This window comes from Papilio machaon, chromosome 7 (genome assembly GCF_912999745.1).
Source record: "Papilio machaon chromosome 7, ilPapMach1.1, whole genome shotgun sequence".
NCBI classification, from domain to species: Eukaryota; Metazoa; Arthropoda; class Insecta; order Lepidoptera; family Papilionidae; genus Papilio; species Papilio machaon.
The window spans coordinates 6,712,861-6,738,744 of NC_059992.1; the positions used below are offsets into that span (position 1 = coordinate 6,712,861).

Here is a 25,884-nt window from a genome sequence, read left to right on the forward strand (position 1 = left end):
GACAACTTTTATAATTCGAAAAATTGCACAAGTAAAAAACGAGTATCAATTAAAATTATACACATTCATTGAAATAAACCCTCTTGGCAGTTCGGCCAAAAGTTGCTACATCAGATTTTGTTTAGCATTTGTAAGAAGGGACAAAATAACCTTGATAAATTATTATTAAGTCGTAGACGTGCTACGATGCTACGAGCACCTACGTCATGCGAATACAAATATCGATCACATTTCCATGAAAACTATGAAACTACTCTTGCGTTTCGAAAGTTTATTCATTTGCATCACTTACAGCATTAAAGTTAAATAACAAAGCGAGAATACGACAATGAAATTTTAATTCGAAAACTACACATTTGTGCTGCGTTTAATCTGTTGCGTAGAAATAAAACTCAGCACATTTATTCATCGCCACATTATAATCGGATCCACTTAGAATCCAATTCCGAAGTAAAAAAGGAGCAATCATTTACATCGTATGCCGAAGTAAGTAACAATAGACTTATTTTCCGTACTCTTGTATCACTATACTAGTAAATGAGTAGAAAATTGTAACTACACATGTATGTATTGTAGTACTATTTCATTCTATTCTTATTCTATCTAACTCTTTTTATAAAGAATCTTATATAATAAATAATTAATTTTTATTGTTTTGAAATTGCCCTTGCATTTTTTAAATATACCTAAATATAAAAATAATTATATATATAATTTTAATACGGACAGGGTAACGTACGAGTTTATAGCAGAAGACAAATTTTATTTGGAAAAAACAAAAAAAGTAGTAAGCAATTTTATAAAAAAAAATCGATATTTTAGTTTTTAAATAAAGCTAATTTCCACGCTACAAACATGACATATATTCAATTTGCATGCTAATCGCACATCTCTGGTTGACATTTTCAACAATTACTCGGTCACAGCTTAATTATGTAAGCACATAAAATATTTTGGCAAATTACACTAAACTAAAATGTAGCTAACAGGAAAAACAATATTTATGCTAATTTCTGAAATTTACTAAAACATATAAGCTTAATGTCAAATAATGAAACATGTAATATTCCCAAATCGTTTTTTTTCACTTAAAATCTTAGTCTAAAAGATAAAATGTAGGCATTAATAATACACGAGTTAAAAGACATACAACGAGCAAGAAGAGTTTAACATTTTCTTAAGTAAATTTCTGTACATAATGTTCGCAGTCGAGGAGATAACTAACGGTTGGCCGCCACGTTTTTCATTTAACTGCTCTCAACTTGTTAAGAATATGAATTAAGTTCTGTTTAACTGAAACTGCTAAAGTTTTAATGCGCACAATAGCTATTTAATCTCGATCCATAGCAGACTTTGTACTCCTGCTTTTTGTCTTCAAGATGACCTGCTAAGGGCATAGTTTTAAATTTCTTGGTTCAGAAAAAGAAAGTTTCTGACCTTAACTAATATTAAATGCAGCAACTTTTTTTTTCTTTATAATGTTTTTATTCCGGGTCTAACATCAATAAACCAGTAAGCATACTGCATCGCGCAACCGTTAGATAAAAAGATTTTATCGCATTATTGTTTTAGTTCGAAGTTCGTGAGAATGTCTATTCATCCGGAGACTAGCAAGAAATATGATCAACATAAATACTATCTGTGAGAACTGAGTGATAACAAACATGCGGTGTTATTAAAATTAGAATTATGATGCGGTGAAACTTCTACACACGTTAAGTTGTCTATTGTCATTGATGTAATAATAAATTTAAATGATTTTTGATTACATCTTCAGATAAATCATTAACTAGATATTATCAACTAGTTTTAACATTACATATTAGATATTTTCACTGATTTATTAATTGCAGAACACTGAATATCGGGTCGTCCGGTGTAATTAGATAAAGCATAATACTTAATATACAACATTTAAAATAAAAATCTAATTTGTCGTACATCGTCCGATTTAAGTCCAAAACTGCTTAACCGATTTCAATGGAATATCATTAAAAAGTGTAATTCGGATTACTTAAAAATTAGTCCAACTATGTCGATTTTTTTGAATATTTGAAAGTGCTAACGTTTCTAAGTCGTTATTCGACGTTTCAAATAAGTGTATATGATACGGAAAACGTAAACGTGCTAATAAAATAGCACATCGCTTTGTGTACGTGTTAACTTAATAGCTTATTGGATTGAATGTTCCAACGAATCCATTACGAGAGGTTTTTAATTAACTTCTGCATGTTAAAGGCTAGCTCGTTTTCCCCCTTTTCATTATCGGTTTTCTCTAAATGAACATGTTTACTGCAATTAACGTGATCAGCTAATATCTCTTTCGATGCCTCATTTGTATCAATTGCAAATGGTGTTTGTTGTTTATCGTTGAAATTAATATGTTTTATTTCCTACATGGAATCAAATGCAACATTTTTTATGGGGGAAAGGCAAATACTATTATTAAATTTGAAGTAACAGTTAGGATCAATTTCTCACTGCGGGTTTCTGTTACGAAAATCTTTGTAATAAACATATCTGTGATTATTTTTTACAAAACAGATATTTTGGTCTCAGAAACCGTCGGTAAAAAAGACCTCTGTCCCTTGTGTCTTTTGTTCTTATGTTTACGTAAATTGTAAAGCGAAATGTAATTTAATTACTCCAATTTAATGCCACAAAAATTTGGTTTAACGTTTTCTTAATTAAACATCATCTGCTTATAACGGATGTCGGTTGTCAAGGCGGTAGGAAACTTCGCCTCACATTTTTCATCTTAACAACTTCCTAACTTGTTAAGAATATGGATTCAAATTTTACTGCTTAAAGTTATATCATAACTTAGAAAGTTTTTTTTTAATCTTATGTTAAATCCGTACCTTTAACCATCTACTTTGTGCTCTAGGGCTTATTAAAAAATAGAAATCTGTAAAGAAAAAGGTATTTTCAATTTGTCTGTTTGATATATTTCCTACTACTGGAACAGTATTTATTTTTGCAATTAACTAAGTGCTGTCATTTAGCATATAATGAAGAGCTGTTAACATTATAAAGGTTTCCAAGAAACATTTATTTTACAGTAAGAAATTAAAAATATTTTTTTCTATATTACGCCGAGAGTGAAAAAGATAGAAATTAATATTTAAAATATGTACACGGAAAAATGAAGAAGTCAGTGTCATTTAAGAAGTATTTTTCTAACGAATCGCTAATAAAAAATGATCAATTTTGAAGTCTTAATTTTAGATTTCGATTAACATTGATAAATATTTGATTAAACATTTGCCGATCCGATCTCAAATCATAATGTTATGTATATCAATAATCAGTGACGTATATGAAAGTTGTTTCATCTCCCCTCACGTCTCTTCGGAAAAGCTTCACAAGTTATTAAGGGGACCATTAAAAGTTACTTGTGTACACATATTTGATAAAATTATCGGAACTCGAACGAAGATTTAGCGTATTCGTTTATTATAATTTTCTTGCCATCGTGTATGTACTTCACAAAATTTTAAAAATATATGTATTATTCTTATAATATATATTATAAGAATAATACATATTTAGTATAAGTGAAATAGTTTACGATAATATGATATATAACATATACGAGTGCATACTTAACTTAGTATGTTTAACATAGTATAAAAGAATAAAGACCGCACTAAAATAAGTAATACTATGGATATACAATAAAATAATAAAATAAAATGATATTTCTATAATTCTTGTTGTATATGAGCTTTTATAATTTATAATTTCATGATTTAATTATTCCCAACTCTTTCGCATACGTTTATACATCTTCTTGTTATAAATGAAAAATCGTAGAATCAAATCGAAATCCCACAAAATAATTAGTTAGTTAATACCAACAATTAAAAGCTTCCAGATCTACACTAAATGATTCTTTCTGTCAAGGCAATAGAAAAATTCAGCTTTCAACGAAATTTGCCCTAAAAAGAGCTTATTGTAACTGACATTGAGAAAGGTGGCTTTTGGGGTTTGACCAAATTTAAAGGATGAATAAAGAAAGGTCAAGGCTGTTATATATTTCTATAGCTAGTAAAAGTAGCGTTATTGATATGAAATTTAGCAGTTTACATGCTAAGAAGATTTGAAGAGCACTCGTAACAAAGATCATACGCGAAGCCCGAGAAGCGTACCAAGACAAATGCAACTTCGAGAATATTAATTATTATTCACTAGCTTTTACCCGCGACTCCGTCCGCGCGGAATAAAAAAATAGAAAACGGGATAAAAATTATCCTATGGTCCGTTTCCTGGTTCTAATCTACCTGCCCACCAATTTTCAGTCAAATCGATTCAGCCGTTCTTGAGTTATAAATAGTGTAACTAACACGACTTTCTTTTATATATATATAGATAGCTTTTACCCGCGACTCCGTCCGCGCAGAATAAAAAAGAGAAAACGGGGTAAAAATTATCCTATGTCCGTTTCCTGGTTCTAAGCTACCTGCCCACCAATTTTCAGTCAAATCGATTCAGCCGTTCTTGAGTTATAAATAGTGTAACTAACACGACTTTCTTTTATATATATAGATTTATTAATACGTTTATCCCAAATTCCATTAACTTAGGTAATACTGAATTTGCGGACAGGTAGTGGTTAGCCGAATATTTTGCGGCACTTGACAAGCTCTCGGAAATTGACCTCGTTGCTAATTACCTGCAAACTCAATTGCTTCCAACGGTAATTAGTTACAAGACTTCATTACACTGACGGCAGTTTTAGTTATTAATTGCGGTATAGACAAACGTGTTTAACAAAATATGTACATGTTTGTGAGATTTCATAATAAAAAATATGGTTACAGCAATTTCATAGATATTTCAGACACTTCAGTAACCATTCTGCTTTATACTATATGCTAATTATAATATACAAATCCATTAAGTTGTGATTGTGGATTTCAAGACTAAATTATTTTATAACCAAGTGTTACGAAATATCAATTAAAAACTTCGATTCCTGGGGTTTTGATTTAAATTGAATATTAAAAATATGACATGTAATATTTTAAAGTATGATGCAAACCCGGTCATCGGGTTCGTGCACACGATTCGGATCAACGCGTGCCGGCGAGGTGGCCTGCCATGCGTGCACTCGCCCTATTTTAAATGGCGCCACGTTCGAAATGTCAACGTCAAATAAATACGATATACTACCAACTAAAAGACAAAATTCTATGATGAAGAGATTTTAATTTCCTGTCGTAATGTTTTTATAATACTTAAAGATTTCCCTTAACATGTAAGAAAAATAAAACAATTTTCACTGAGTAAAATTTTTCCACAGAAATTGGTAACTTAAAGCCATTAGAGCTTTGGGGACAATGGTTTTGTAAAATTGACGTTTTGTTAATGTCAAATTAATATACTTGTTTTATTTCTTTTACATCTACATAAGACAGAAATTATAATTTTACGGCTTATGATAATATCACTTTGTTAGTCATACAGAGTTGATGTAACGTTTCAATTTTGTGAGGAGAGCCGTGTTAGCGCGGCAACATCTCGCAGAGCATACTTCTCTCTTCAAATTTACATATAACATTGTTATTCTTGATAGAAGTTCAAAAGTCATCAATTTGGATTAGAACGAGCAATTTTTTGTTAAATAATCAAATACTGTTACGAAATACAACTATTTTCGAAAGTTATAACGTTTAAGTTTATTTTCTAGTATGTTTAAAAATATAGTTGAACGACTTTACAGAGAATTTAGTCACGTATAAAGTAGTTTTATCATCTTTTTAAATAAATAGAAGTGAGTTCAAGTCAGTGCCGTGTTCAATGCTTTGGAGCGTGTAACGTAGTATGCGTTGAATTCAAACTTTTTCTGCAACATACATTTTTTCAAAAGCCTTCGAGCTTCGAACTCCGCAAGTAAACCGCTTACTATTTATAGCGTTCTTTTTATGACATATACGTCTTTCTTTTCTTTCTATTTATGGTTTACGTTGAATATAGTTTTCTTTGTCATAATTTTATGTTTCACGTAAGTTTTTACCTTCCAAAAATACTCTTTAACTCTTCTTAACACATCAGATAATAGTTGCAATAATTTTATATAGCAGCTTTTTCCCTTTACTTTTCCTTTAATTTTTCTGAATATAGAGAGCTGCTGACAAATAAACCTCGTGTCGTGTCACGGTCAAATTTTGTTTCGAACCAACTAGTAACGGACGTTCCAGAAGCTTCGACATGAATTATACATTACCTAAGGGAAGTACACAGAAACAATTCCGCCAATGATCTCATTCAATTCCGCTTGTTTCCACGCAATTCTCACGGCATAAGGAAAATATCGCAGTAATTCGAAAAGTTTTATTACTTTTACGTGCGTATTTGTGAAGTCGATTTCGGCAAATCGCTGCGTAAGAGCTTTCCTGTATATCTTTAGACAGATTTTAACTTACTTATGGGTGCATAGTTTTACTTTAAAATATTTGGTTTAAAAAATAAATTAACTTTGATCTTTATACTATGTCGATTCGTATTGCTAGTCGCCTCAAATAATAAGTACATTTTATATAAAAAAAATGTTTTTGTACATTATATTATTTCATATGAAACAATGGCTTTTTGCCATTTGGCATCAATTCTCACCGACAATATCCTATTGTTAAATATATATTCGACCTTTTAAAGAGGCATGCTAGATATGTCGCTACGCCAACATACCGTTTACAAATGGTGCTATTTGTTAACTAGTTGTTATCTAGTTTTTGAAAAATTACAAGAAAAAAGTAAATTAGTCGTAGTAAATAAATAGTACACAATTTTAATTACTCTATCGTTCTATTTTTAGTGTCTTCATTTTCGAATAGTGTCTAATACATAAACACTTATAGATTGCATTAAAATTCACGACGTGTACTAAATAATTTAATAGACTGAAACAATAAACCGAGAGAGAAACTGTAATCTGTACTAAAAACATCGCGCTGACCGCACTGCAGGGGAGCACTAAAAGTCGACCCAAACATACTCTCGGACAGGACTGAACAAACAATGTTAATAAAGGCCAAACAACCCTAACTTACCTGTCGCCTGCGTCGTGTTTAACGAAAACATGCCTCATCTCCCGGGACTAAGCTTTCATACGACGGGCTTCACTATCATTATTTAAACAATGTCCATACTCATAAAAAATCATATTTCGTACACGTGATGTATTTACGTTCCTGATTACGAAAATCCAATTATAAAATTTTTGTCTGTCAGTCTGTCTGTATGTCGGTCCGTCCGCAAGACCACATTTGTTCCGGGTTATATCCGGTACGACTTTGACGGGAAGGAAGCTGATGCACGCGTGTTCTTTTTTTCTTCGCCGATGAAGTGGCGGTCGACTGCTAAGATTGTAGTTAAGTATGAAATGTGCTATGACTTAAATATATATAACATTAATTCCTATCTTATTTCATAGATAACACATTCACCGTGGTGGTTGAGAAGGACGGGCGAGGTCTAGGCATGTCGGTGTGTGGAGGGGCAGGGCTGGTGCGCATTCGGCGTCTGTACCCGCCGCAGCCTGCTTGGCGCACCGGCCGCCTAGCGCCCAGGGACCTCCTACTCGCAGCGAACGGTGTGCCACTAGCCGGCCTTAGTACCTACGTGAGTACCTATACTGTTATATTTAACCTGCCTTGTACTCATATTAATAGGAATCCTGCGCAGCATCCTTTGTTTTTCCATGTTTAAGCTTCTAATTTGTTAGTAATCTTGTATTTTAACTGGCCTCTTTACTGTAACCGCGACTAGTTGTTTACTTGAAAATGGGGTCTTAGCTGCTTATTTGTTAGCAATACCATATTTAACTGCTTCTACCCGCAACTGAGATGCCAATGTCGTTTATTGATTTCGGTATTCTAGCATCTAAATTTATATATTTTGCCTAAAAATAAGTTTAGCATTTCTTTCGACATTTTTAAATTTGTTTTTCAAGTTACAATATCATTAGACCCAAGAGATGTCTTCACAAAGTTAGAATTTGTTAAACTTCCGTGCGGAAACTTTCCTAAGATATAATAAAGTTACAAATGTAATGTACATTTATACTAAAGGGAAAATTTTGAATTTTACATGAAATAATAACAGCCATTGTCATAAGCTCATAATCAAAGCTTTCTCAGTCTGAGGTGGGGAGAAATAATAGGTTCTATATTTTTACATGTAGCATATCATAGTAGTATTTACAAATTACATAGTACATATAATTTGTACGCTCTATATCTTGTACACTTAAGTAATGTAAATATTACGTCATCTATAAAAGTTGCAATTTCATGTTTTAGCACTTCCGACGACAGAGTATTAAACATAAAAAATATGTTAACGTTGAAATTGCTTGCGCTAATGCTGCAGCAATAAACTGCAAAGGTTACAGGGTTGTCACGCCATCGTATAAAAATTATTATGCATTAATTTTTTCAAAGGCTCTGATGAAAACTTCAAACTAAAAGAAACAGCCTAAATTTTACAATTATCAACTACTACATGAGGATATTTTTAATAAATATAATAAATGGCTATAGTAAATTGATCTCCCATTATCAGATTTATTTAGCGAAAATGTCTATTTCCATCTACATCAATACACTTTTGTACTTCCAGTCAGAAAAGTTTTAATTTCTCATAAAGTTCTCCAATTACAGCCCTGTTGGAAACGTCTCGGATCCTCCGTCGCCCGCGGTACTAAAATCTTCGGTAACATATTAGGCCTGTCGATAAAGTTATAACTTTGCCCAACTTTGATGTGAACACACAAAATCTTTTCTTGTATGATTCTGTAAGGTAATTTCGTGAACGAAGTTGATAGAAACCTTATATCACTGTATAAGATAGAAACTTACAAAGTCTATATTAAGAGATAATATAATTTCTATTTACGAAATAACTTCAAACTTTAATAATAAATTCGTTTTGAAGGAATAAAAACTGATGGAACTTGAAACGAAAATAAAATGGATCGCTCTTTTTCTTTCGTCCAAAATTGATTTCGAAATGTAATTGAATAAAATACTTTCTGGGATTATATTTAACTCTTGATTCCGTTCCGGAGGTCGAAGGGTGAAGAACGATGGGTGTCACGAACAGAATTAACAACTCGAACAAAGTGAAGCTGTCCTTATTTTGAAATTGAATTCCCTTTGCTTTATTTCAGTAATTTTACATTTGTTTCTTTCATCATTCGCCTTGGGGTGGGCTCCGAGCCCCTCAGTGGGGACGTATAATGAGGTGATGTTGATGATCTTTCATTGCATGTCTATACCGTTTTACTCTTATAGTAATACTGCAGCACGCAGAGTCATTGTCTCACTTACGTAGATTTAATTACAAATCGGACTGTACGGTAGTTGTAATGTTATTTATCTACACAGTCGCTTCAATATATCACAAATGAACGAGTGTAAATAGAAATGCAGGATTTTTTATCTATACAAGTAAAATATAATTCTAAAAATATTCTATATAATAATATATAATGTATAAATTAGAGTCTGTATATTATTAAAAAAATCCTATTTCGTAAACTTGCATATGTTTTTGCGTTGTTTATAATGAAAATCCAATTTTTAAAACAGTTTGTCTGGCCGCAAATTCGCATTTGTTCCGGGTAACCTCTGAAACAGGTGGACCGATTCTAACGGGACTTTTATTGGAAGGTATCTAATATATATGGGAGTAACTTAAGCTATTTTTTTAATTCCTTGCTGACGAAGTGGCGGGTTATGCTTAAAAATATAAAAATGCTGTCATCTGCATCGCTTGGGCCGTCTCTTGCATCACTCCCCTGCCTAATTGCGCCTTTAAGACAATGACGTTAATCAGAAATGCACGTCTCGTTTCTTACTAATGACGACTATTTCACATGTTTGTAGCATAACATAAAAGATATAAATGTATTTCACTCAGTATTTGTCGCAAAAATTATGAAGTTCAAAATTATAAAAAAACAAAGTCCTACTCATTCTAATGTGAATTTAAATATCTGTGAAGGTATTCGAAAACTTAAATGTGATTTGTGATTCAACGAAATGGGAGCCCAATATTAATTACTTTGGATTAGCTTCAAATGTGAGTGAAATAATGTAGTTATTGCATTGTATATCTTCTAACTCTACTCTTAAAATGCCAAATAGAACAAATATAACGAGCATAATAACGCTTTAATACAGTTTTTTTATGTTTTTCTTAAGTCGATGAGTTTTTAACTTTGTTACGACTCGGCGAAGCTCCACGTAGTTTGAAATTTTTACTTTTCCCTGCCTTCTAATGATTATAAGTGTAAAGACAGTCCGTGCTTGTACTCTACAAGTTACTTTAATTTGTTTGAGTTAAAATAAGTTCTTGCGAACGGTAACTCAATGTTGTCTTTGATTCTTTACGCTTTTTAACGATGATGTTGTTTCAATTTTCTTTCAACTTTATATTAGAAAATATTTATATTGCGTGAATGTGCCAAATATTGTTCATAAGTGTTAATTTCAGCAATTATTAAAAATGTGTTCTTAATCAAAATTGTACAAGATTTTTTTTGAAATAAATTCATATCATACAAACAATTCAAAACAGAAATTGCAACTGTTGGGAACATTTTAAAATTGGGCCGGCGTCCATTGTGTCGCTAAATTAAAATGCCCAGTGCGTTACCTGCGCTACTGAAACTGATAAAACTGACTAACAAATAAAATAAAGGAAATTAAGGAACAAAGAACTTCATTAACTTTTTAAGGAGGATATCAATAACTCTGTATTTTTAATGCATACTCGTACTCGTTACCACGTAACAACGCTACCGGTGCTCCGATTTTTATATATTTTTTAATCGAAAGGTAGTATTTGGAGGTGGGTCTCTTTTTTATTAATTTTAAAATTCTGAAAAGAACAGACCAACAGATGACCGAAAAGTTAAAATGTAGCGGACTGTATGAAAATATTATTTTCAACAACAGTAATACTGTGTTTATATTTAAGCATCAAATGTTAGTAGGAAATAATGATACATTTAATTGCATTTAAATATCATAATTATTAATTACTAATTTTCAAGTTAAAAATATAACAGTTATATAATCTTAGAACTTATAGTTCGTTCTACTCGTATGAAAATGTATTTCCTAGAAACCTTAATGTTTGTAATAGTAAAACGTTCTAGGTCTTTGTATCAAACGGGTTGCTCATTATTCAACGTCTCAGCTAAAAGAAACAGTCTGAGTGTACAAAGGCGGGGAAATTGAAGAGCATTCCTCTTCCGCCGCGACCTGTTGTCAGCTACGGGCTCGTCTTGACAACGTGAGATATTACCTACGAGATAGTAGTCTAACTTTTACCGTATATAGTGAAATAAGACGTTAAACGCATACCTACATATAAAATTATAAGGTTCTCTTTCAAAATACTTCTGTATTCTGAAGAACGTGAATTTATTTTTCTTTAATGATATTTATTGGGCCCAATTAGCAAATGTGCACTGTAACCATATATTTTCTTCCTTAAATAGGTACATTTTTAAAATGTAATTACGAATCTCGTTTTGCATTAATACATCGCAATTTCATGAAAAAGTATTTTAAAATTGAAAACGGGAAAATTTCCCGTAATTATGAAATAACGTGACTGGATTCCAAAAAAGTAGCACAAATATAATATCGCTGATTTCCTAGTAGCGCAGAAATTGGTCGCGTGCGGGAACACAGTCACGGTAACGTTGCTGCCGACCTAATGTTTCCGTATAAACTAAATGCGATCTGATATAAAACTGGAGCTCTATATCCGACTTGAGGTTAATGATCTTATATTGATTCACAATTTAGAACACTATACACTTTGGAAGCAAGTCTCACAAACGAATGAATAGAAATAACTATTTTATATTGAATACAACTTAATTTTAATATACACAAGAATATTTATAAAGAAACTAAAGCTTAAACTTCATTTTTAAAAGTAAGGGTAGTTGAATCAATTCAATAGCATTTACTACATCTAAGATCGTCTAAGAAATTTATTTTTCATCGCAGCATTTACCTCGTTCAAGCAGAACGTGAGTAGCAATCCAATGATGAACAATGGAAAAACGATTTTATAAATTTCTAAAACTGTTTTTTTTTTTCAAAAAATTGAACACGCAATTATATAAATAATAGAGGCTGGTTACATCCTGAATCGAGGAAAATCAAACCTAACCTAAAATTTTAAAAACCGTTAAGACCTTAAGAGATTGTAATATAACAGACATACATATGTAAGTATACCCGTGCCAAACATCCCACTCGGGAAAAAGAAATACTGATCTAAAAAAATCTTATCAAAAGAAAGTTAAGGATATTGAATTACATGTTATATCTGACGCCGCGGGCCTCGTCCGACCATTCTAACAGATATTACGGCACACACAATTTAATAAATGGCGTCACAGATTGTACGCAATTCGATTACAAGCATAGGTCAAAAGAACGAGAACGACGACGGCCGTAACGAAGTTGAATAGCAGAACAATTGAGGCTCGTCATAACAACATTCCCGATCCGCATTCTGTCTTATTAAGAAACAGTTATGTTACGAGTTACATACAGATATGTTTTATACAGCTAATAGACGAAACTACCAATTCATTCTTAATCATTTACTGTCGTTATTGTTTCCCGGAAACCGAGAAGTAGAAGGCGTTAAAAAAAAGTTTTCAATAGTAAAATGCATGAAGCGAAACAGCTAAACAGCGTCTTACGTTCCTTTAAAAAAAATAGTAAAAATATCAATAAAATACGACTTTAGCTAAGTTGCTCTACATTACGTGATTGAAAAGTACTTTACTTATAATGAGAAATAATCAAATGAAGCACTACTTTCTCGTTTTAGAACGGCGTCATACATTGTTACAGCTTTCGCATTCGCACGATTCTATCAAAGTGTATACTCGTTCAGCCAGGTTGTGCATTAATTATGGGAGAACGCTATAGAATAAACGGCACGACTTACTCCACTGGGTAACTTTGACGCTAACTACAAAAACAAGCTTGTAATCGATTTCTCCTTACGTTACCCACATAAGCCATTTCTTTTCAAGGCCAATTTTCTTTCTATATCTATGTCACGTGCCTATTATACTACTAACGTCAAAGGATATAAAATGCTAAACATTACTATATCCTCCACGTAACAGAGCAATTGGCCGTGAGCCATAAAGCAGTCAGGGCAATGGTTTATTGCAGACCTAATGCGCCCCGGGAGCACATAACGCGGCAATTTAACGATCAGATATCAAACGTCTCGGGTTCGACGCTCGCCTGCCGCTGAAACAAGATTAACGCCAGCGCCTCCTAATCCCCATACTATTGCTTAATTTAATCCCCACTTAGTACATTTAGTGTATTCCGTGCTTTGCAAATGTTTGTTTCACCATTGTGTACCACAAACAACACAAAGCTAGGCAATATTACGCTCACCATATTTTTATTCCTTTAAATCCCCTTCCCAAATTCAAATCCTCCTTCCTAATCAAAATTGTTTTTCTTTCCAAAAATGCCCATACATTATAAATTTCTTTATTGAATAGGATAAGCCAATCTCAACTTTAAGTAATAAATTCAAGATACAAGTATGTACCTAACATATGATTAGGAATAAATGTTATTGTTTTAAACTGCGGAAAATTAGATTTACATGTTAGTATTTCAGAACTTAGCTTCAAAGGGCATAAAGCAACGGATGTTGAAGAATGCTTCGTTTCCTCAGACCATTTATCCGCGACGTTGCCACGGCCTCAGAAATTTTAAATTGATTCATACTATAAAGTAAAACGCTCAAGTTCAAAAGTCTGTCGCCAAACAGTGTTACGTTTGTTGTATAAGAAATATTCAATTAATTCTGTCTAATAATTTAAATTCTTAATTGAATTTCGAGCCTAGAAAAAATAGCATAATTAAATCAAAAACTGCATGATACCAAAATTGCGGGTCTCAGCTAATATTTTAATAAAAATCTTTATGATGGCAAGAAGCTGCTCATTATTTAGCATAAAGTATAATAATGAAGCTAATATTAACGTAGTTCCGTGAAATGAAAAGTCGAGAACATTACCGCCCCGACGTTGCGGTTCATTAAAATCCTTTTCTTTGATTAACATCATCAAGGTTCTGTATAAAAGGTACATTTAAAAGGATAGATTATATTTAAATATGGAGTCCACTACAATACATTATAACATGTCGATATGTCTTTAAAATCCACCTCTTAAAGATATAATAAACACGCTACGTCGAAGGAAAAAACCCTTTGGCAAAATAGATAAAAACACGTCTTGGTAAACTTATTATGTCTGCCAATTTAGAACAATAAACTGAAAATCAATAACTGTATTTTTAGTAAATTTCACTAAAGCTTTTAGAATTTATATTATTACGTATTGAAAAAATGACCTAAGTATTGCGTAACTTTGTTACTTATTGTTTCCCATGAATAAGGTTTTTTATTAGAAACGACTAAAGTTTTTACTCCCCAATGCTTTATCGGATTGTTCGAAACAAACGAAACAAATGCTTGAAGTTTAGCCGAGCAATGAATCTCAGGCAGTCCCGGAGGAAACTTAGCAGGTACGCGCCGATACCAATAAGAAAAGAAATACGGTCAAGAAAACATTGCACGTACTATGAAACATTCCGTTAAATGTAATTTACTTCACGAGTTTCTTTTTAAGAAGTTTATTCATTAAGTAAAACGAACTAAGACTAACTCCGTAAGTAAATAAGGCATAGTTCTGTAATTGAATAAAATAGATATCCTGTTTATTTCGTTACATTTTGAATGGAATATATGTATATATGCCATAAGAACACTTCCCCCTCATTGAAAAGATCACGAAGCAAATGCTGATTGTACTTTTAAGTTCGTTTTTAGGTATAATTTTATTAAATCCTTTTCATTCTTTGCTTCTATGTCGTAGGAAGCACTGGAGGTGCTACGGACAGCGGCGACGCGTGTTGAGCTGCGTGTTTGCCGGCCGCCGAGCGACGCACTGGAAAGTCTGACGCCGCCCGACCCGCCCACGCCGCCCGTCCGCACGCCGCACCCGCCACATCTACCACCGCTTGACCCCCTCAACTGCCATCCCTTACATGCTCGGTAATTATAGTTTCACACGAGAACAAACCAATATGGGCTATTTTAAATATCTTGGTGACCAGGGGTCCGCTGCGCACTGCGCAGTGCCCTCCCCCCGCATAACTACACCTAAAATGGTGTTCTGCGTAGCTTCTGAGCCACCAAGATATTTGTAAAAAAAAAACTACACAATTGCCTGAATATATTTTTGTTGCCCATGATATAATTTAATATAAAATGTGAAATACGTATGTTACTTATTAACATATAATCAATTAAAAACAACAAGTGCACATATATTTTCCTTACAATTATGTGTTTCAGTGTGCAGTTATTAATTCCAGCCAATAGATAATTAAAATAAAAAAATATGATTACAAAGCTCTAAATTAAGACATCCAATTGGCAATTAATAATTCTCTGGATGTCGACTAAACGAGTCTGGCCGTGTAACTTGGAATTAAAGGGGAGCGGCACAACCGCGGCTCCATTCCTTACATAGTATGACAAGATAATCAGAGAAACAAGCGCACATAAAGTTGTTACTACGCATATTCAAAGGCTACGCACAAGAAAGCTGTTGTTAATTATGTCGTCCTAGTCTTTTTAGTGAATTAAAGTCACTTTAGAAAATTAGACCCTTTTTAAAAACATTTACGTAAAAACCCTTTCTTAACCTTTAAGTAAAATTAAACATTGGTGGTCTATGTCCTATGTAAATAAATCCTACCTACCTTTTTATATCTATACTATATACTTAAGACTTGTCTTTTTACCCAAAACTACGATCACTTTGGTGTCTCTTATTCAGTTTTTTACGATAAAAATCACATCTTGATTTTCCTAACTTCTGATAATGTTCAGACTACGAGTAAATATTATATTCTCATTTATAATACTTAGGATATTAATTAAATAATTGTAACGCAGGCTATCTCAAACAACTAGCAGCGCGACCACATCGTCATCAGAAGGCCGGGGCAGACGAGAGGCGAGCCCTGAACCCGACAGGCGGGATCTACACCTCCCAGACCTGGACAAGCCGCTGCCTGTCTACGATATACAGTATGGAGTGAGTATTACGCATTTAAAGCAACATTAACAACATTTCTCAATGTAAAAGCTAGATATAATACAAAAAGTCGAAACAACTTTATTGAATGAATTTAAATACATATTAATCACATGTATATTGTCAAATACAGTCTACTACTAGTACTGTTTCCGTAGTAACTTAATTTATTGAATAGACAACAACTATCAATGTAGGCAGTTTACATAATGTTACCATTATCGTTCTCATACAATCCTAAAGCTATATCACGACTATGTTCCTAACAACAGCCTGTACATTGCTCTACATTACAAGTTATTGCACAGCGTATTGTACTCCTCATTTACAACTCTTTAATATGTGTCATATAATAGAGAATAGGCGCATTCAAATCCATATAAATGTATTTAAAATTTCTGTTTGATAACAAGTTTAAATTAGAAAATGTATAAGTTCACGGTTTTATGAAATATTAGACCAAATATATCTAAACACAGTTTTCAGACATTTCTCCGTAGCCGTACATTATTTCTTTTTTCACTCTCTCATAAGAAACTCTCTTACCAAAATTAAATTGAAAATAAAATATTTAAGTTGAACTCAATAAAATATTATAAGCTTTAGTCAAAGTATGTAACTTCTTAGTACGCAATTCTTCGCTTATATTTAATGTAGCCTCATTAACAATTACGATAATATTTTTCATCTCTTCGGTGATTGAATGTAAAGACCTATAAAGTTAAATGGCCGCCAATTCAGAAGTAGCAGAGCAGTCATTGTGAAAAGTAAACGGTCGGGCAATTTCTTTTATTGATAGTCGACATTAATGCTGCGCGTTTAAAAATTCAACCCTTGAGGGTAAAAATGCGGCCGGAATCGAAAACAAATCTGCGTAATCGAATTAACTTTGCAAAAAGAAATGTTTTAGTATTCTAAAGAATGCCATCAGTCTGTTTTTGCATAAAAAGTATTTTGTACGAAATAAATATACTCTGAAATTCTTTAAATCCTTAGGCAAATATAAAAACGGTTGTTATTTCTTGATGAGATTGTAAATTTCTTTTATTAATATTTTAATAATAAAGTGTGTAAAAGTGTACAAAACATATCTTGTTAATCTTATTCTTATCTGATTAATATTTTAAATGCCAATGTTTAGAGTTTAGACGGATGGATGGATGTTTGTTTGAAGTTATCTCCGAAAAGGCTTAAGGGATCCTGATGAAATTTGGCACAGATGTAGAACATAGTCTGGAAGAATACATAGGCTACTTATAATTTTTTCCAAAATTCATTGTTTTTTTTTTCAATTACGCGCGGATGGAGGTGCGGGAAAAGCTGGTTTTAGTATATAAATGTCATTTCTTAAGAGAGTAAATTAAATTTGTAAACTATTTTATAGCAAGAACAAAATAGTTTAGAAAGGAGTAAGATAAATGTCTTTCTCTTACATCATTAAGACGCTAGCTCTATATGCTGTAATCCTCGAATATATTTCAGTTCAGTGAGCGGATCATCAATTAAAACAAGTGTCGATCGTCTTGTTTTATCTCGTTGCAATTAATCCTACGTTTTCTAAGACTTAACTCTCTATATCTTACTAGTATATTTTTACTACATTCAATCTTATAAAAAGGTTTTGTGCTCTTTAGATGATTATATATACACACGTTGTAACTATCTTCTCACTTTATGCATATCAAAAATAGTCAGCTAGATAACCCTTTCCCAATTAATAAAACTATTTATTCACGGCTGCAGGATGATGGATCGGTGGTGAGTAAATTATTCAATAGCTTTAGAGGATCAGCCGTTAAAAGTTGAATAATCCTTTTTAATTAAAATCCGCTGCCAATAAAACACCGCTCTGCTGCCCGTACAAATTTCGTAAATGTATTTTCGTATAATTATTTTATACCCGTTCCTTGGGAGCGCCGTAATGAATGGATGGCTTTTGTTTTTATGATACTTGTATTTGCTTTCGCTGATTGTGTTCCAATATTGCGAGCTGTTTTCTGTTGATAACATTGTTATTTATTTCAATGCTAAAAGTGCGAGCTTTTTAATTGTCTCTTTTACCATTAAAATCGCTCAGTTTAATGAATCGAAATTTTAATATACGTCATCAAAGTTGGCTTTTTATTTTTATTGAGTTTTCTACTTCAAATACAGCAGGAACAATCAGATAACCTGATTTTTATATCAAGTTACTATACGTTTTTAAAAATGGCAGGAATTCGACATAGTGATAACGAAAGTGAACGGTTCCCTGGGCTTCACACTGCGGAAGGAAGACCACAGTGCACTGGGGCATTATGTGCGTGCGCTGGTGCGGGAACCCGCGCTCAGCGACGGCAGGATACAGCCAGGGGACAGGATCGTCGCGGTAAGAAATACTAACAATATCCTATACTACTACTATTATTATAACAATAACTCGCTAACACCCTGTATCTAATACAAAATGTTAGGAATGTGTAATCATAAATTTTCATTTACCTGAAACAATGTTTTGTGTTTTATTACAGGTGAACGATACGCCGATGTCCAACATGTCGCACACTGAGGCGGTGTCATTCCTCCGCGCGTGCGGCGCAGATGTGCGCCTGCGGCTGTACCGTGACCACGCCGCCACACCACTTTCGCCCGTCTCACCCAAGGATGATGGACCCACAGACTCCGACCCACCACTCAACAGACCTAAGCCACCTTTGCGGTGCGTATAAACAATACGTCATCACAGTTAACTCGAATACTTTGTCTTATGCCACACATAAAAATTATTAATTATTAGAGAGATTTTTTGCTATTGCTAGTATCAATCAGAGGAATGTACCATAGTCAATCTTCACTAAGGGTCTCATAGTGACCATGACTTAGTACGACAGTAAGCCTCATGCAAAATACATAGGTAGAAATTTACAATTATCAACATAGATTTATGTTCAAACGTAAGGTTTCCTCAGACATTGAACGGTTTCATTGAACTAATACTTCGTAATTGATTATACCTCACGAACAAGGCTCCCTAGCTTTGTCGCTTTAATACAGGGTGTACATTTGAGAAACGTAAAAAAATTCAATAAAACAAAAACCTAGACATTTAGTAGTAAGTTCTAAAGATAATTATTTAAGGGTTAGTTTACATGTTAAATGTATTTCTACACTCACCAGTCATGACACATATTAGTGAATAAACACGTGTTCACAACATATATGTATGTGCAGACCTGAAGCAGTATCAATGCTATGCGACCTGGCGGCGCGGCGACTGACACCGGACGCGACGGACGGCGCGCGCTCTCCATGTCTCTCTCCGCGCAAATTCCGCAAGCTAACTAAAGACAACAACCATTACGAACAACCCACTGGTGAGTACACCACCCTAACTGTTTAACTAACTCATCTTTTAATTCACCAAAATTAGAACGACATATATTAATTTGAATCTGAAGAATTATCGACGGGAATGACGCCACTGAATTTACAGATAACTTGATAATTTGCAGCTCTATTTATCCTAAGTGAATAAACATATTTATTTTAGAAAGTAAAACAGACCAGAACATTAACTTGTATACTTTAAATAAAATAATTTAATTATAATTCAAATCACATAACATGCATAGAATATGTATATTTATGAGCAGAGAGTAAAATAAAAAGTATAATGTGGGTATCATTTAAATAATGGATAAAACAATGCAATGCGCACAGTACAGTCTGCACTGGTTTGAGCAAGCGAGCCACGTTTATAATTTATCTATGTACACACGGGACGACCGATATTCAAAAGGATTAATGACCAGTAAAGCTACAACATTTTAATACTATTAAAAGGATATATTTTTTTATCTGTTTCAACTAAATCAAATATTTTTTTTTATCTGTAAATTATTTTCTGCACGCATAAGGAACAAAGAAATATTAGGTTATCATTTGTATTATAACAAATGTTTTAATTCAATATGTTTTTTACTCAAAGAATGAAACTACAGTAAAGCTTTTCCAAGTGCAAATTGCTACTAACATTGAAAGCTAATTATGCGCACTGGCCGGACAAATGTACGTTTATGAGCTTAATTGATTCGCATTACTGTCACTGGCATTCAAACGAAAACACGTTTCCGACCATTGTTTGTTAATAGCTATAGAATGTGTTGTTATTTAAACTAATTACTTTACACTTATTTTGAATACTACTTCTTTTTGATTTAATATTTTAAATTATGTTAAAGTGAACAGTTATTAAATTGAAAATGTTTTACAAACTACGTGTTAATATTACCCATCTGCGTAAAACGATTGATTGATCTCGTAACCGAATCCCTTTGACCTTTATCGATTTCTAATAAAGGTTTAATTATTTCTAATACCAAATTTGTTTCTGTATTTACTCGGTAACTGACATTTGGAGCTATAGGTAAAGCTGGTGATATAGACAAAATTAAGACAAAAAGGAAGAAAATAAATCAAAGTCTTATTACTATTACTAAAATACTTTTTTTTATTCATCTTCAAAAGACACTAAACAATATTTTATACGTTACATATTTTTATATCGCTATCCAACACACAAGCACTAAGCGACAGTTTCTGCACAGATGGCCCAAGTATGGACATAAAGCTTGAGACACACTATCCGCCAACCGATACCGTCGACGGTACGGTGTGCGAGCACAAGCAGCAACAGCTGCCAAAACTGCAACAGTTACAACAGCTGCCGCAGCGTACTGCTACACTCACCAGCCCCACAGCCCCGCCCACTTGTAGGAAACAAAAATTGAGTCTGACAGGTGAGACTCTGTCAGTACCCCTCACACTTATACTATGCGAATAGTCCGATCTTGAACGACGAATCGATCGTCTATCGGCATTTATTTAAGTCTCCTTTAATCTTTGTAGAAAATTACAATGATTTTCTTGCTCACGATACGTTTTAAAGTAATATACAATGTCTATTTCAATATATAATATAGCAACTAACGCTTAATTAAGTAATAAATAAGAGAAGGCGCTGCCTTCAGAAACACAGTTTCAACTAGTTCGGGAGACAGAGCCCCACCAATTTTGTGAAAAATGGTTTTAAGTTAAATAAATAATATATTTATTTAATATTCCATATTCCAATTTTTTGGCGATATTAAGTAACTCAACAAAATATACTTTCCTAATAACCAAATAATGTTGGTTAACAAATTATAAATTTTCCGTTTCGTCTAACTTTAAACTAGATAAGTTTGAAATACGTCTATTCCGATATTATTTATCAGAAATATATATCATTTTAAATTTGGCCATTAAATATAACGAACGAAAGTATCTTTTACAACGTTGCAGAATTTCAAACGATTGTTACTTAAATGTATTGAAAATAAATATTAAAGATGTTCAAAGGAATAAATACATGAAACTTGGAATAGATTTTTCGTAATATTTATTTTTATATTAAATTGAAAAATGTATCGTGAATAAGTAAACGTTGCACAACGAATTTCAATTCGTACATTCAAAGTACATTTCTCGCATATTGCACTTTTTCACTGCCATCTATATTGGTTTGATCTGTAACCAATACCGCTTGTTAGTACCCTTCACTGTTTGCATTTTTTACACAATTACATCTTTGAATTCAAATGTATTGAGCTAGTGTTCGTAGTATCAAACAAGAGGTTGTCCTTGCTTTTATTAAACACATTAAGTACTTCAAACCTACAGCATTTTAACACACATCTTGAAATATAATTTCAACGTTCTTTATAAACAATAGTAAATACATTTTCCTATTACACATTCACATTTTTATCTGTTAGATAAATGGATTTTACTTCAATATGCACGAACGTAGAAAAGTATTTTGCAGCACGATAATTTAAAATTATTAGCCACTTTTGGGCTATACCGGTTTCATTTAACAAAATCTGTCTATGAAAGTAACTGTAATAATTATATTTAACCTTATATATTCGTGATTCCAGTGCCTCCTCATGGTTACGAGTTAAATAACCTGGACAACGATACCCTGGACGCGCCGAATGTGTACCAGGAGGATATAAGGGCGAGGTACACGGAGGCCGTGTTCCCCGCGGACTCCGACGAACCGGTGTCAATGCCCGTGGAACTGTCGAGTGATGAAGCGCGCTTCAAACACTCTAACCCGGCGTACCAGAGCGCTGTACTCACTTCTGGCAGCGAGACCGCCTCAGATGGACACAAGGATGATGGTAAACTAGATTGTATTTTTTATTCTTTATCTGTCATAATACATAGATAAAAGGATCGGATAGTCTTATCATCTATAAAAAAAGTGAAATTTGATGCATTAGTTGATGTTTTAACAATTTATTTTCAGGAAATGGTTTAAAGAAATGGAAGGGTGTCGCCTTGTCACCGGACAACGAACGTAAGATGCTTCCTGAAACACAGCTGAAACAGAAAGATGTGGATATTGCGCAAAAAGAAAACGTCAAACCTGTACCGCCTCAAGAAAACGTTAACAATGAACCGACGGTATGTTATATTTATTTAAATTTTTTTTTTAAAGTTTCCAGTTTCTCCTACTCCTAGATCCACTGTACAGTCAGCTGCATAACTATTTGTACATTTAATAAAATTTCAGAAATTTGTATACATCTTCGGTTTCCAAAGTTTGTATGCACTTATCCATCATTACATTTACATTAAATTTGTATGCGTCCGACCACGATACATTACTGAAGAAAACATGCATACGTAATTTTGAAATCGAAGGCCTATAAAAGTTTCTAATGTATTAACATTTATGCGACTGACTGTACACGGATAGCTTCAAGCAGCCACTGCTTAAGCCGGGTTCAGTCGCTTGTACCAACATGTTTGTGTTTGCAGATAGTTACAGTGGAACTGAACCGGGGCTGGAACAGTCGGCTGGGGTTCAGTGTTCAGAGCCATCCGGAGTCAGGTCAGAGCTACATCTCCGCTGTATACAGCGACAGTGTGGCCGCGCGCGATGGCCGTCTGCGTCCCGGCGACGTCATACTGCAGGTACACAACTTCCACAGCACCATCTCACTTACAGTAAGAAACCTTGCATCCACACACAGAAGACACACCTTAAATCAAAGCATTAAGCCTTTCTGAGGAGTTCCTGTTCATGATTTCACATTTTAACGTTACAATTACAGTGACAATGATAGAAAAATTGCTCAATATTTTGATTACAAAATTTTTGAAATACTATTTTTCAGGTGAACGATGAAAATGTGACATCAATGAAGACACCAGAAGTGATAGACTTACTAAGAATACTCCGAGGCTCGATCTGCATCACCGTACTGCGACCTCCCAACTCTAAATGAAATGTCTACGGAAATAAAACGATAAGCGGACAAAGATCGTTATAAATTATACTCACATACAATTAAAAATGATTATTTTAATGAGCACCAAATAGCACATATTGCTTGTGAACATCACAAGCCCTTAGATATTTGAACACATATTTCATGGTTTATAAAATGAGATTATTTATAAAGACAACATAGCTTCGTTCGTATTCAAAGGAGTAATTGAATTCTAAAAAAGGACTTTTAATAGATTAAAGTATTACAAGATTCAAACTTTATGGTCGCTCGCCGTTCGTAGGGGCGTACACTTATCCGCATAATTTTACTTCTCCCCCTCCCCCCTCATAACACTAATATAAACAAAATAAATATTTTATGTTAGTGTTTTTCAAAACTCGAGCTACTATAAAGTTTGAATATCACTATGACAGTAATATTTGTGTGATATGTAGGAATTATTAAGACAATCATTAGTAAAAAAATACCCGCACAAATGCTTTATCTTGAACGTAAATAACACGTAGTGATGAATCAAAATAAGCCATCAAATAACGTTTAATTACAGTACAATGTGTCACCATCCTAATTATTTATGTTATAGAAAACTTTTAACTTACTACAATATATTAAAAGTTCCTATACAAATTAATTTTCATTCTTCTACTAGTTGTTTTTTTAACACTAAATTGGTTTTTATCTTACTATATTGTGGAATTGATCTCTCAAAGAGTCTCATAAAATTTATATAATTTGATATTGATAAAAAATTGCATAAAAATTAATAGCGTTAGCTAGTAAAAAAATAATTACGATAAAGTTATATTTCTTTGGTCAAATAACACGATCTATACTAAAAAAATCATAGCATTATAACGTTCAAAAAATAACGATAATAAAGAAAAAAAAAATTTGGAAATCACATTTATACCTATTTTCCTATTGAAAAAGATTTACGTTTGATGTCAAAATAATTCTAATTTTAAATTAAAAAATAAATTAAAATTATAAAACGTCGTAATCGCAAACTATCTGTAGTTATAGCATTCCATGCTTTAATTAATCAAACAATTTATTTGCAAATATTTTAATATAACAATGCAAATAATAATTTATATTATAAAAAATGTAAAATTAATATGAATCTTAGAAAATCGTCGTAAGGACTATTTACTTGCACATTGTATTTTAATATATGGCCTGAAAAATATTCATATTATGAAAGAATAATTTAATTACTTATCGTTAATTTCTGAGACCAAAATCTCCTTTTTAAAAGATATTGTTGTCTCTGTTTTGTCTAAGATAATGACAGGGATGACGATATGTTTTATACTGAGATTTTAATCTCAGAAACCAACGATAAGTGAAATATATTTAATTAACATTAAAAGACTTAATTGTAACTTGTAGTGCGTTAATTTGATAAGATCATAGAAACTCATATCAAATATAAATAATCACATGTTTGTTTATTTTTTTGCATGTAACTAGTTTCAATGTATTTTTCCATACAAAGGTGAATGCAACAGTTTTGTGCATGTCGAGTTTTTTAAGGTTTCACATTTTTTTTATATCATCTTAATATACCAATATGAAATTAATCGCCATTAACATATAAATGATTACGCCATATATTAATGCAATAAATAAAAACAAATAAGATCTTATATAATGGATATTTAGCGTACTTTCCTCTAGGTACTAAATATATTAATCTAGTCAAATCTGAAATAAATTTGATCATTTCTTTTTGTAATAATTTAATATAAATCAATAATAATAATAAGGATAAGCAGCTATATAATATGATATTAAAAAAAACATTTATTTCTACTTCGGTTGCTAAATATGTAATGTTGACAATTGAAAGATTTTATCAACAAATCAAGTCGAAAATATATTTTAATAAAAAGTTAGTTTAAGATAAAGTATACTAGGTTAACAAACATTAACGTAATCTGAACGAATCAAAAATCAACTGATATTCTAAAATTATTGTGATGGATTTGTGTTAGTAGATATTTACTGTATTGCATACATTCTTAATGTCTAATAGAGTTATATGTATTAGTGAAACGTAATTAATATTATATACATATTGATTAGTGCAAATAATATATAAGAGGGCGCTGCGGCGCCGCGTGACGTCATCTACTTCGTGCTCACAAATTTTGTTAAATATAAAATTGAAAATTTCCTTTTCTCTTTTATTTTAAACTCGATCCGATCCCAATCTTATATCCCGTCCGTACTCTTGTTGCACTTTCGGTATTTGGTAAAAAGTGTTTACTTCACCCATATTTTATAAAAGCTTTGATCACTAATCTATCCTTTGTGCAAACAAATTAGTAATTTTAATGGTGGGTTTGCGAAATTAACCTTCAATTGGAA

The 25,884-nt window shown here is 32.7% G+C and overlaps 1 protein-coding gene across 2 annotated transcripts in view; it reads left to right on the forward strand.

The window, feature by feature from the left end:
• Positions 1–24,070, forward strand: part of LOC106719408 (multiple PDZ domain protein) — a 68,082-nt gene extending 44,012 nt beyond the window's left edge. Inside the window, exons 4-14 of one of the 2 annotated variants that reach the window (XM_045678548.1) lie at positions 7,439–7,626; positions 14,957–15,135; positions 16,045–16,186; positions 18,402–18,554; positions 18,697–18,884; positions 19,397–19,539; positions 20,773–20,964; positions 22,147–22,392; positions 22,521–22,678; positions 23,036–23,191; positions 23,395–24,070. In XM_045678548.1, coding sequence (XP_045534504.1) covers positions 7,439–7,626; positions 14,957–15,135; positions 16,045–16,186; positions 18,402–18,554; positions 18,697–18,884; positions 19,397–19,539; positions 20,773–20,964; positions 22,147–22,392; positions 22,521–22,678; positions 23,036–23,191; positions 23,395–23,505 — 1,856 coding nt within the window. In that variant the 3' untranslated portion in view covers positions 23,506–24,070. The remainder of the gene's footprint in view (positions 1–7,438; positions 7,627–14,956; positions 15,136–16,044; positions 16,187–18,401; positions 18,555–18,696; positions 18,885–19,396; positions 19,540–20,772; positions 20,965–22,146; positions 22,393–22,520; positions 22,679–23,035; positions 23,192–23,394) is intronic. The other variant, XM_045678549.1, reaches the window with a different exon arrangement.
• Positions 24,071–25,884: the final 1,814 nt, after the last annotated feature.